This window comes from Arvicola amphibius, chromosome 10 (genome assembly GCF_903992535.2).
Source record: "Arvicola amphibius chromosome 10, mArvAmp1.2, whole genome shotgun sequence".
In the NCBI taxonomy this organism is placed as follows: Eukaryota; Metazoa; Chordata; class Mammalia; order Rodentia; family Cricetidae; genus Arvicola; species Arvicola amphibius.
The window spans coordinates 109,505,502-109,517,480 of NC_052056.1; the positions used below are offsets into that span (position 1 = coordinate 109,505,502).

The window sequence follows — 11,979 nt, forward strand, 5'->3', positions numbered from 1 at the left end:
CACCACCATCATCACCACCACCATCATCACCAGGCACCATCACCACCACCACCACCATCACCACCACCACCATCACCACCACCATCACCACCACCATCACCATCATCACCCACCATAACAACCACCACCACCCTGCTTCAGGTAAGGCAGCCTGTCAGTGGATATGAATTGAGAGAGAGACACGGGTTTGTCTGTGCCCCTTCCTGCCCTGGCCATATTAAACTTGCCCAGTAGGCTTTCTTTGGAAGAGATTTTCATATGACAAGCAAAGGTCATCCCAGGCTGAGACAATGGTGAGTGAAGAGGCGCTAACTGAAGGCCAGGGCACTGGGAATGCTCTCTGCTGGGAGCTTAGATTAGCTCTCTCTCCCCGGTGTTTCCTAACCTGGGAGACCCTCAGATCCATCCCTTTCAAAAAGCTCTAGCCGGTTTCTGTTCTCCTCTACCACACAGAAGTCAAAGGAATTGCCCAATGTTGACTCCAAGCATCCACGCACCAATTTTAGAACAAAAGAGAAAGAGAAGTTACTCCGAATATTAAACTTTCATCCAAGGAGCAGAGACATTCTAAAAAGAGTGCTAAAGCCAAACATTTCCCCCTTTCCTTAACAGTTTTCTTTTCTTAGACCTTCTGGCTGTGGGAATATACTTTGGGCAGAACAGTAGAACAGGCGGTATCTCCTGCACTGGATCAGAACACTGGGTGGTTCCTCCAGGAGAGGCTTAAGACAGCTGGGTCCCTAAGCTTGAGCATCCCAGCCCACAATGCTCTGCGAATTCTGGGAGCTCTCCTTAGCTGGAGAGGACCGGCACCCAGTGTGCTTCACTTGCCAGCTGAGACCACATCTGTTTCTGCTGGCAGCTGAGCAGCTGCAGCACCTCCTTGCAGCCCTGGATGGACACTTGGGTCTCATTGTCACCTAGTGTGCTGGGCAGGTGACAGACTCTGGGGAAGCCCTAGAGAAAGGACAGTGCTATTGATTTCCTTCCCTGAGATGTTAGCTGAGTGGGTTGCCGCAGGGCCGGTTGCTGTTGTTGGGGTTAATTCAAGCATTATTGAGTCTTTCTTTGTGTGAGTGGATTGCCATTGGCTCAAAGATTCCCAAGCTCCCAATTAAGTAGTGTTAGAACGTTGACCTAAGGCACTCTGCCTGACAAGCTGAGAGAACTCGCCAGGAACTCTCTCTTGCTCTTCCTGGGGAATTCAGGTTTTTGATGAGTGGGTCATATTACTGAGGTCCATCTTGTCTTTGTGGAACTCAGAAAGGACGCTAAGGTGGGCAGAGAGAGCCTACTTTGTGTTAGGTGGGTGACCCACTCTCCAGCTGCAGGAACTACAATTGTGTGACAGAGGCGAGGTTCTGTAGCTGGGACCAACAGCAGGACCTTTGAGCAGGGAGGGAGCCAGGTCAGTGATCTGTGGGTTTAAGGAGTGTCCCATCTGCCTGGTGGGGAGCCCGCCCCTTCCGGTAGCTCCCTTCTCTTCCTCCTCCTCCTCCTCCTCCTCCTCCTCCTCCTCCTCCTCCTCCTCCTCCTCCAGAGCCCCTGCTTAGGCCACCAGCCTGAATCCTGCAAAGGGACCCTCTTGAAGGAATGTGGAATGACCTCTACACTGTGGGCAACAAAGAGTTACCCCTTTGATAACCAGGTTGGCTGTCCCCGCAGTCTTCCTGTGGCTTTATTTACTGGGATCTTTTTTTCCCTTCCCACTCATGCCTTCCCAACACGGAGGGCTGGTGAAGGAAATAGTCTGTGGAAGGCAGCCACCTACCGTGCACTCGGGGACACCCAGAGTGGTCCCTTCTCCAGTAGTCTCAGCACAACAGTAGGGGAGCCTGGAGGGAGGCTTTGCCCACCTTTCTCTGTTTCTCTGTATTATGCCAGAGCTGTGGGTCAGCGCTTACCTAGAGGTCCTGCTTCAGCCTGGAGGGGATTTCCAGAGGACAGGGCGAGGCCCACCAACCCCCATCCTTCTAGAACTGTCTGAGTGAGAAGACACTCAGGCTTCCTTCCCATTTGCCACCTCTACAGAAGTCAGAATCTTTCTCTCCACCCTGTCCCTCTGGGGGACCCAACTGGGCCTTTTTAGGCTGAGAGGGGAACCCAGCCTTGGAGGATGGGAGGATTAGTAACAGTTCCACTCTGAAGAGCTTGTCAAAGGACAGGATCTATCAGCCCCTTTCTCCTCTCCCAACAGCCCAGGCTCTGCCACTGCCACCATGCTCCGGCTATGACTGCTAGGGTGCCCAGGTTTTGCAAGGAGGAAAACCAATTTTTGTTAGTACTGGTTTCCTTTCCTGTGTTCAAGCACCCCAAATAAAACTCAGGCTCCCCTGTTGCTTGGCCTTGGGGAGCAGAGTAATCCTACCTGCTCCCCTAGTAATGCCCAACCTGGAGTCCTTTTTTTTTTTTCATGGCAGAGCACAGAGACACAGCTGGAAAACAGGGACAATTAGCCAGTGGCTGGCAGTCTGGGCCATAAAAACTCAGGAAGTAGCCACCACAGGGCTGAGGGGAATGGCTGTCCCTAATAAAGTGATTGTTTCAAAGAAATGCCAGAATGCAGGCATTCTAAAGACACAGGCTGAGCCTGGGTCTGGGCCTGGGCTTCCAGAGCTTAAGCCTGGGAAGGGACATGAAGGATGGAAAGAGGTATTGAGTCTCAGGAAGAGGAGGAAGACACTCCTAAGATCAAAAGTCTGCAGTGCCCACTACTTAACCTCCCACATTCTGGCCACCCCATAGGGACTGGGAACACCCCTTTCTGCTCTTGCCTTCTGTAATAGGGTTTGATATTTATTTCCAGGTGTGATTTTTGGAAAGAGAGATGGCACTCTTGTTCCTGCCTGGTGCCCACCCAGGAGGGTTTAAGGAGGAGTAACAAGGATCCCTGGCCTCTTGAGGGACAGCTCTTGAATATCCAGCCACTCCCCCCCCCCCCAGTTTTAACCTTCCTAACAACATACAAAGGGTAGGAAGAACGCAGGTTCCCACAGGTGTAGGAGATTCGTGAGGCAGGGGTCCAAGAAGATAAAGAGCCCTGGAAAGTGCCCCAGGGAGGACTCATACCCAGAGAAGCCCTTGACAAGAGAACCCATGACCCACAAGAGAAGGGCTCCCTGAAGGAGCGCCATCAATATCTTGAGTTCCAGACACCATTGGCAAGAGCAAGGTAGAGTTGCCTAGCTTGGGCCTGGGCGGTTTGTAACCTCCCTTCTGAAGTGGAGGCCCCAACATCACCAAGTTGCCTAGTGCAATCAGGTGACTTTCTCCCACCCCAAAGGCTCTGCTGAAGAGCAGTTCAGGTCTCCATGCCAGCCCTTGCTTTTCAGGAGTAGTAATTAATACAGCAGATGGCCTCTTCATTCCCTGGGATGAGAAAACAGATTTCTGCAGAGAGGGTTTTACATTATAAAGGAGAAAGTGCTCTTTTAAACTAGTTGAATGTTTTTCAAAGATTGACCTATTTTATTATTTTATGGGGGTGTTTTTGTCCCTATGTATGTCTGTGCACCATTCATGTGTCTGGTGCCTGATGAAGTAAAAAGAGGGTGTCAGAGCCTCAAGGGCTGGAGTTATGGACAGTTGTGTGAGCCATCATATGAGTACTGGGAATTGAACATGGGCCATCCAAAGAGCAGCCCGTGCTCTTTCTAGCTGAGACATCTCTCAGGCTCCAGGAGAAAGGGTTTTTTAAGACAGGCATGATGTAAGACAACAGTAACAGGGTAGGTGTTTACAGAAACATGCTCCTTGATTTTTCAACTCTTAAATACTTTTAATAAAAGTACAAGTGTAATTGGTTGACACACCCTGTAACTAGCACTTTGCTCAAGGGTAAAAATTTACTGAGATCCTAGGCATCTCTTCGGACCCCACCAATTACTCCCTTCCAAGATAAGTCATAGGCAAACATATCATGGCTTTTTAGAGGTGTTCGGTTCTTTAAAGTAATATTTTTTAAATAAATTGCTTTAACTGAACTCAGATCCTAAGTGCAAGACGAATTCGAGGGCGCAGCCTGGAGCTAGAACCATCTTTTATCTTTGGCAAGGAAATAAAAATAGTGCTGACGGTTGTTTGGGACGTCAGTCAGTTTCATTCTGATTCTGGGGGCGGGAAGGAGTGACCCTGGTCTTAGATCCACAAGTCACCTCCTTGGTTGGTCAGAAATGTCCTCAAAGCAATGGCTTCTGGCTTCTGGCTTCTCTTTTTTCTCTTTGGGAACAAGAATTTCTTGACTGCCTCCTCCCTGCGAATGCATGAACAAGACTGCTCCTGTTTCTAAACCCAGATTCCAACCAAGATCTCTCTCTCTCTCTCTCTCTCTCTCTCTCTCTCTCTCTCTCTCTCTCTCTCTCTCTCTCTCTCTCTCTCTCTCTCTCTCTTCCCTCTTCCCCTTTCTCTCCCCCCCCAACCTCCCCCAAGACTTTTTGCAAGTCCCTTGATTTCATTCTTTGAACCTGTGATTGGAGGTTAAAGTGCACCAGGTTGGAAGGAGGAAGCTCTTTAACAATAAAGGATTGAATATTTGGCTGTGATCTGGTCGCTGCCCTCTCGCGAGCTTCCCCCCCCCCCCCGTTTCTTTTAAAATGCAAATAGTGTTTCGGGGGTTTGTGAGCGCGGGAGCGCTGCGACTCGACGTCTCCAGCCATTGGTGTCTGTGTCATTACTAATAGAGTCTTGTAAACATTCGTTAATCACGTAAGGCCGCTGGCCTGGGACACCGCGAGCCAACCTGTGGTGGCGGGTCTTCCCCCGCCTCCGCAGCCTAGTGGCAAGGAGGTGGGAGGAAAGAAGGAAGAGAGGGAGGAGGCAGGACAGAGGGAGGGACTGCCCGGGAGGCAGGAGCGCCGCTAGGAGCCAGCGGAGCACCGTGGGCTGAGGTGCAGCCAGCCACCCGCAGCTCCCCGCGCCCCCGCGTCCCTAGCCCTCAGTGCCCTGCGCCTCTGGCAGCCTCCAGGATTCTTCCCCAGGCAGCATGGTGAGGTCTGCTCTGGGTCCCTCGCCACCATGTACGTGAGCTACCTCCTAGACAAGGACGTGAGCATGTACCCCAGCTCCGTGCGCCACTCCGGCGGCCTCAACCTGGCACCGCAGAACTTTGTCAGCCCCCCGCAGTACCCGGACTACGGTGGTTACCACGTGGCGGCCGCGGCTGCTGCTGCGGCGAATTTGGACAGCGCTCAGTCGCCAGGGCCATCCTGGCCCACCGCATACGGCGCCCCTCTCCGCGAGGACTGGAACGGCTACGCGCCTGGGGGCGCTGCTGCGGCCAACGCTGTAGCCCACGGTCTCAACGGGGGCTCCCCGGCCGCCGCTATGGGCTACAGCAGCCCCGCCGACTACCACGCTCACCATCACCCGCATCACCACCCGCACCATCCGGCTGCCGCGCCGTCTTGCGCCTCCGGCTTGCTGCAAACACTCAACCCCGGCCCTCCAGGGCCGGCAGCCACCGCCGCCGCCGAGCAGCTGTCGCCCAGCGGCCAGCGGCGAAACCTGTGCGAGTGGATGCGGAAGCCCGCGCAGCCCTCCCTGGGAAGCCAAGGTAAGCGGTGCTGGGGCGCGTCCCAGGTCCCGCGTGCACCGGGACTGTCGCCGGCAGCCTGCGAGCTTCTCGCCAGTAGAGGAGGGGCAAGGGGAAAAACACTGGGATGGACCCCTGGTGGGGGGGGGTTTTGCTGATTGCGGTCCCAGATGTGCATATTTTGTGCTTCGCACACGTTTGTTTAGGGCAGAGGAATGGTTTCCTCTCTCTAACAGTTCCTCGTTGGCTACATCGGGATACCTTCGGAAGTTCCCGACGATCTTGTAAGCTCTCCGCCGCGAGGAGAATCACATCCTCGAGTTCGCTGCCGCCGGCATTCCTTACACACCTCCCAGCCGAAAGAGGGGTCTTGGATCCCCTCATCGTGCCTACACCACTTAGCTACCCACTCTCCTTCCTCCATCTGAGGTACCCCCTAAAGAGGTAATTGCCAGGGAGTGTGGAGATTGAACCGGGACCAGTTTGACCATTAAAGCCAACTCAAGGGGTCAGCGCTGCTGAAGCAGAGACAGGAGGCTGCTGTGGTCCGCTGGAGAGAAGGAAGGCGATGGCCCCTGGAGCTTAAGGGGAAGGGGGAGTTCCAGGATCCCTGACCCTTCCTTCTGCTAAGCAAAGTCTTCCACGGAAGTCCTCTCTTGTCATCACAGAGTGCAAGAAGCAGGGAGAGGAATTCCTGAACGGACTCAGCTTCTTCAGATGTGGGCCATTTTTCTCTAACCTAACCTTCAAGGATCTCGTGTGTCTGCGGGTGTTGTGTATTCCAGACTCGGGAGATAATTACTAAAGACCCTAGGTTTGCCGAACTGTGGGACTCACTGGCGTCGGTTTTTGCCTTTTCTGATGTCCCTATGTGTGGGGGGGGGGTGAGAAAAGTGTGACAGAGGAGTGGTATTGGAGTCCCCTTTTTGTTCCGTGGAACCTTCTTCAGCTCTTTGAGTTTCCGCCTCTCTCGGTTTGCATCTAGTCGGTACAGCCAGGCCACATGCAGGTTATGGCCACTTTACGGAGGTTTATAGCCAATTACAGCCGTATAAATCAGAGCGGCACTTGGGGGCCTGTCTCTGGCTCTTCTGCGTCACTGAGCACACCCCATGAGCAGCCTGGTGGGCAATGTTGTCGGACAGAAGGCTACAGATTAGCCTCCAGTGAGTGGGCTTTGGCTTGGTCATTTCCAAGAGGATTTATTCCTAGACCTGAGCTACCCCCAAACCTTCCCTGCACCAGCCTGCCTGAAGGACACAATGGGCGGGGGTCTCCTGCAGGGGTCTTAGAGACCAACGAAAGACTTTTAGCGTGCAGGGGGTGGGTGGTCCGAGACTGGGGTCCTGGGAGGGGGCGGATAACCTCAGGAGTCCTGGCCGCGGGGTCAGCAGATGAGAGGCCGCTGTGAAGTCCCGCGCCGAGGTGGCAAGGCCGCTGTCGGCGCCGGGCGCCCTTGTGATGTTAATGTGGGGAGGCTGTGGCCCGCAGCGCCGGAGCCCGACTCCTCTGCAGAGCGTCGTCTGTCAAGGGGCAGAGGCGTGTACGCCGCCCGGCCAGCTTTGATGTACACCTTTTCAGCCCAGCCATTGTCTCTTTTAGGGCCCGGAAAGAGGGTGGTGACTTTCGCAGTCAATAATGAATTCTGACAACTCCTTCTCATCCCTCCCCTCTTCCAGCCCCCCTGCTTGGTTCCCAGGGGGTGTGGGGCCGCCTCCCAGACCCTTGAGGAAACGGACCTCAGAGCGCTGAGTCCTTATTGCGTTCCTCAGCCCGCGCGCGTGGTGCTGAACCGGCAGCATCCATCCTAAGACGAGAACCTCTGGGGGAACTGTCCTGCGCCTCCCTTCCCAGCTCTGATGGTTTCCTTTAGGACTCCAAGTGTTGTGCTATTCGGGCTGCGCACCCGGATCTGGTTCTGTCGTCTTCTGTGGAATGGGGCACTGGAGAGTGGGTTTCAGGCAGTAGCTGGTGTGAATGCGTTCAGGATATGTTGGATCCCTTTTTTTCCCCAAAGAAGGCGCGGGGTCGAGGCCGCAGCGCCCATTCAAATGCGCCTGCGGGGCTGTGTTTATGTTAATGCGCCTGGCGGGGAAGGGGATGAAAGCTGAGGCCGCCATTTGCTCAGTAGTGGTAATTCAAACAGAATGCGGTTGTTATTAAGGCATTGAAAGGGCTTTTCTTTGATAAGATCGCCTTGTCCTGCATTGTTTGCGACTGTGTTCCCCTTTCAGAGGCTGGGGGGGAGCTCTCTGATCCCTCCTGTATCCTTCCAGGGCGCTTTTGTTGTGGTTTGCAAAGGTTTTTACCTGAACAAAGTCAGCCTGCGGGGCCTTAAACACCTCTGGGCAACTCCTACCCCTTAGATCTCCTTGTTCGACTAGGCACTGGGCGCTAAAACCTGCTTTGCTGTGAGACCTCTCCAACTTGAGACGTGGAACAGTTCCTGGCCAGCGTTCTGTCGAAAAGCAACCCCGACAGACCGGGTGAATAGACAGGCTCCAGCCTGATGCAGCAGTCCCGCGCTATTTGTCAAGGCCCTTCAGTAAAACAATCAATCCAAGATTTAATATGTTGACTCAATCCAATGATCATAGGTCACTGGTCAGGATAGCTGTCGCATGGAATAAATGGGGAATTAGAAAAGTTGCCCTGGGCCGAACCTGGTTGGGCAGGAATGAAGTGTTCTCAGCAGGAGGGTTTGTCCTTCTGACATTGTGGAGCCCAGCTCAGAATTCCAGAGCAGGAGTTAGTTACAGTATCTAGAATATGATTCTGGTGGCTTTCAGGAAGCTGCCAGTTCCTGTACCCATCTCTCCACTGTACTGAGACAAAAGGGAAACCAACAGCTTACCCTGACACCACAGTCCCAGGTGTTTTAAAGGTGGCTGTCATTTCTAGTAAACCTGAAAATGGATATTATATACCTGGGGACTCTGGCCACTCCCCCCACCTCCCTTTCTTCTGGTCCTAAATAGACTATATTTGGATTCTAGGTAGGAGGGGGCTGTGTGAGACGTTAGTTGTGCCCCGAGGCTCACACCCTTCTCCTCCCCTGGATCCTGTGGTGGATATTGTCAGCCTTGGTAGTAGACAGTCACACCTGCTCCCCCCCACTACATCAGTAAAGGAAGAGAAATGGCTCCTGGGTTAGGGAGGTTTGTCATTACCTATGACTGATGGATTGTAGTTCTTAGCCAAAGCTTCTCCTTCCTCCACAGTGAAAACCAGAACGAAAGACAAATACCGAGTCGTGTACACAGACCATCAGCGGCTGGAGCTGGAGAAGGAGTTTCATTACAGTCGATACATCACCATCAGGAGGAAAGCTGAGCTGGCGGCCACACTGGGGCTCTCGGAGAGGCAGGTGGGAATTGCCTTCCCGGGGTCTGGCTATTACTGCATGGGGTGGGGGCACTGGCAGGTAGCACTAGGAAGCCTGGCCAAGAGTCCATCCACCCTTTCCATCGTGAAAGGGAGAGAGCGGTTTCCTTCTGGGAATCCTTAAATTACCAGTTGTCTTTTCTTAATTTTTCTGAATTGCTTTTTATTTTGAGGGATCTGAGAACTGCAAGAAAAATCAAGGCACTACTCAAGCATGGAACTCCACTTGGGCCAATAAAGATTTATTAGGATGGTGATTTTCAACTTGTGGGTCCAGAGATATTTACATTATAATTCATAACAGTAATAAAATTACAGTTACAAAGTAGCAACACAATAATTTTGTGGCTGGGGTCACCACAACATGAAGAACTGTATTAAAGGGTCACAGCATTAAGAACATTGACAATCACTGTATTAGGATATGTTCTCTTTATCCCAGGACTAGGGGAAAGAAAAATGAAGGCCCCGTCTACTCATACATTAAAGAGGCAGGGGCTGGAGGGATGGCTCAGCATTTAAGAGTACATTAATGCTCTTTCAGAGGATTGAGTTCTGTTTTCAGCACCCATATCAGGTGGCTCACAGTGGCCTGTAACTCCAGCTGCAGGGGTCATCCAGTGCCTCTGGCTTCTGTGGGTAATCTCACTCTGTATATGTGCATACACATAATTAAACATAAAAACTTGTTTCTTTAAAAAAATGAAAGAGGTGTCGCTTGGCACACAAACACTTTCTATAGTATAGGGAAAAGGAAAAAAAACAGGACAAATTCAGTCAGGAAATTTTACAGGAAATCTCCTTGCGGGCACTGAGGGCCAAAGGATGCCCGTGAAGCACACCCGAGTTGGCCACCCATCTGCATGGGGGGAGGACCTTTCTCTGTGGTTTCTGCGTGGTACTGAGATTCCAAGAGGCTCTTTTGGAAAGCAACGGGGGAAGGGAGGGGATGGGCCAGGCGTGGGATTGCCACTTCCCATCAGGCTGATTTGAGTCTGGGAACGAATGCTTCCACATTGCGCTAAAGCTCAATGGTGGGGGGCGTTGGATAGTGATTGGAAACTTCTGGAAGAGCCAATCACTATCCAAAGAGACTTTTTCCTCAGGCAAGGATGATCTTGGAATGCTGCTGCTTCTCTTTTCATCTCTTCTACCTTCTTCCTTGTCATTTCTAGGTTAAAATTTGGTTTCAGAACCGAAGAGCCAAGGAAAGGAAAATCAACAAGAAGAAACTGCAGCAGCAGCAGCAGCAGCAGCAGCAGCAGCCGCCGGCCCCACCTCCTCCACAGCCCTCGCAGCCTCAGCCAGGTGCCCTGAGGAGCGTGCCGGAGCCCTTGAGTCCTGTGTCTTCCCTGCAAGGCTCGGTGCCTGGTTCTGTCCCTGGGGTTCTGGGGCCAGCTGGAGGGGTGTTAAACCCCACTGTCACCCAGTGACTCCTCCCATGGTCTGTAGCGGCGGCAGAGCAATTCCAGGCTGAGCCATGAGGAGCGTGGACGCTGCTAGAATCCTCCGAAGAGACCTCTCTCTTCCCACCCACAAATAATACCTACAGATGAAGAATGGGGACAGAAGTTAGGACAAGTGGGATTGCGGGCCTCAGGGGAAGATATGGTTCAAATTTTTTTCACTCTTTTTCATTCTTACTCTTCCTGTCAGCGATGACAGAGGAAGTGACCTCTGGGGCTTCTCCATGCTCCCTGCCAGGACTGGCTACAGGCACCAACCAAGCCTTCAGCCTCTTCTGCCCCAACTCTTTGCCAACAACAATGGACTGCATTTCTCATTGGAGCTGAGGAAGGAGTGAGGCTGGGGGATGAGAAATACTTGAGTCAAGATGGCTGTTTCCTGCCGACTGCTTTCTGAGAACCAGCTGGCCGTCCAGCCTCAGGGCCAGGGACAGTTCAAACTGCATGAGCCAGAGGCAGCTGCGGGAGAAGGCTGGACTAACCGAAGTCTGCAGAACCCCCAGGTGGTCTGGGCTTTCTGCTCCCTCTACAGACCAGGAAGGGGTTGGTGGGCTCAGGGACTGAGGTGAAAGGAGGGGGTGGTTAGCCAACTCCAGGCCCCTGCCGACAAGGGCTTGTTTGGAAAGCCTGTCACCAGAGCTGCTGGAGGCTGAATGTATGTCTGTGTTGTAAATGCCAGAGCCAACCTGGACTTCCTGTCCTTTCCCTCGTCTCTGGCTGGTGAAGAACGGAGGTGTTGCAGCGGTTGGCGTTCTTGATCTGTGTAACAAACTAAGCCAGCCTTTCAAAAAGCCATGGGTAGAGAAGCGATGTGTGGTGAAGGGAAGTGGGGGTATCCGAACACGGTCGACTTTTATTTTCTAAAAAGACAAAAGATAAACGAACTTTCCAAATTTCAGATCCTGAGATTTATCTTCTTTGGATTTTGACTGAAATTATTCCCACTCTCATACCCCCAGGAAATATCTTCTCCGATTGCACGCTAGAAGTAGTGCGGTGGGGAGGGATGAAGAAGAAGGTAGGGGAGGTTGTCTGGGAAGCCTCTTACCCCTAAGCTTCAGCAGCCCGAAGGAGCAGGAGCAGGTTCTGAGCCCTTCCCCTCCCCCACGCCGCGGTGCAGCGTTGGGCTGTGGAATGTGCGGTTTTCCTGGGGGTGCCTTTGGGCAAAAGGCTTGTCACAAGGGCTAGCTGCTTCCCAGCTGCTACGGAATCATGGGGGTGGGGTAAGAAGGCTTCAGTTCCCTTCCCAATGCAAACAGACCACAACTCCATTAGTGACACCCCGCGCGCCCACGTATGCCCCTTAGCCCAGCGAAGTGGACACAAGCATTGATTAATATTTTTCTGTTCTTTCCGGACGACATTTCCCTGGCTATATATAGTCTTCCGAATCCCTAGACATGTCCATGGGCCCTCTAAGTCTACACTCCTTTAGAATTACCCGGAATGACCTTGTCCTCACACCCTCATTCCCCAAACACAAGAATTCCAAGATCGGTATAAGATTCAAGTGGTGGTTGCATATCTGGCGGATCTGCTGCCGCTCCTGAGTGTCTGGATCTCCGGGCAAGACTGGGAAGGGAAGTTTTACCCCACCAT

The 11,979-nt window shown here is 52.7% G+C and overlaps 1 protein-coding gene and 1 long non-coding RNA gene across 3 annotated transcripts; one reads left to right on the forward strand and one right to left on the reverse strand.

Moving 5' to 3' along the window:
* The first annotated feature begins 5,013 nt into the window (after nt 1-5,013).
* On the forward strand, nt 5,014-11,216 carry Cdx2 (caudal type homeobox 2). 2 transcript variants are annotated; one of them, XM_038346050.1, is made up of 3 exons: nt 5,014-5,551; nt 8,752-8,897; nt 10,090-11,216. In XM_038346050.1, the coding sequence occupies exons 1-3, from the start codon at nt 5,014-5,016 to the stop codon at nt 10,345-10,347; spliced, it is 942 nt and encodes a 313-aa protein (XP_038201978.1). In that variant the 3' UTR covers nt 10,348-11,216. The 2 variants fall into 2 exon arrangements, with proteins under 2 accessions (XP_038201978.1, XP_038201979.1); XM_038346051.1 differs by having other exon boundaries at nt 8,752-8,893; nt 10,090-10,356.
* Nucleotides 9,687-11,234, reverse strand: LOC119825279. Its single transcript, XR_005287202.1, has 3 exons — nt 11,067-11,234; nt 10,559-10,720; nt 9,687-10,460 (listed from the first exon to the last, which is right to left on the reverse strand). It is a non-coding gene; the product is annotated as an uncharacterized LOC119825279 (long non-coding RNA).
* Nucleotides 11,235-11,979: the final 745 nt, after the last annotated feature.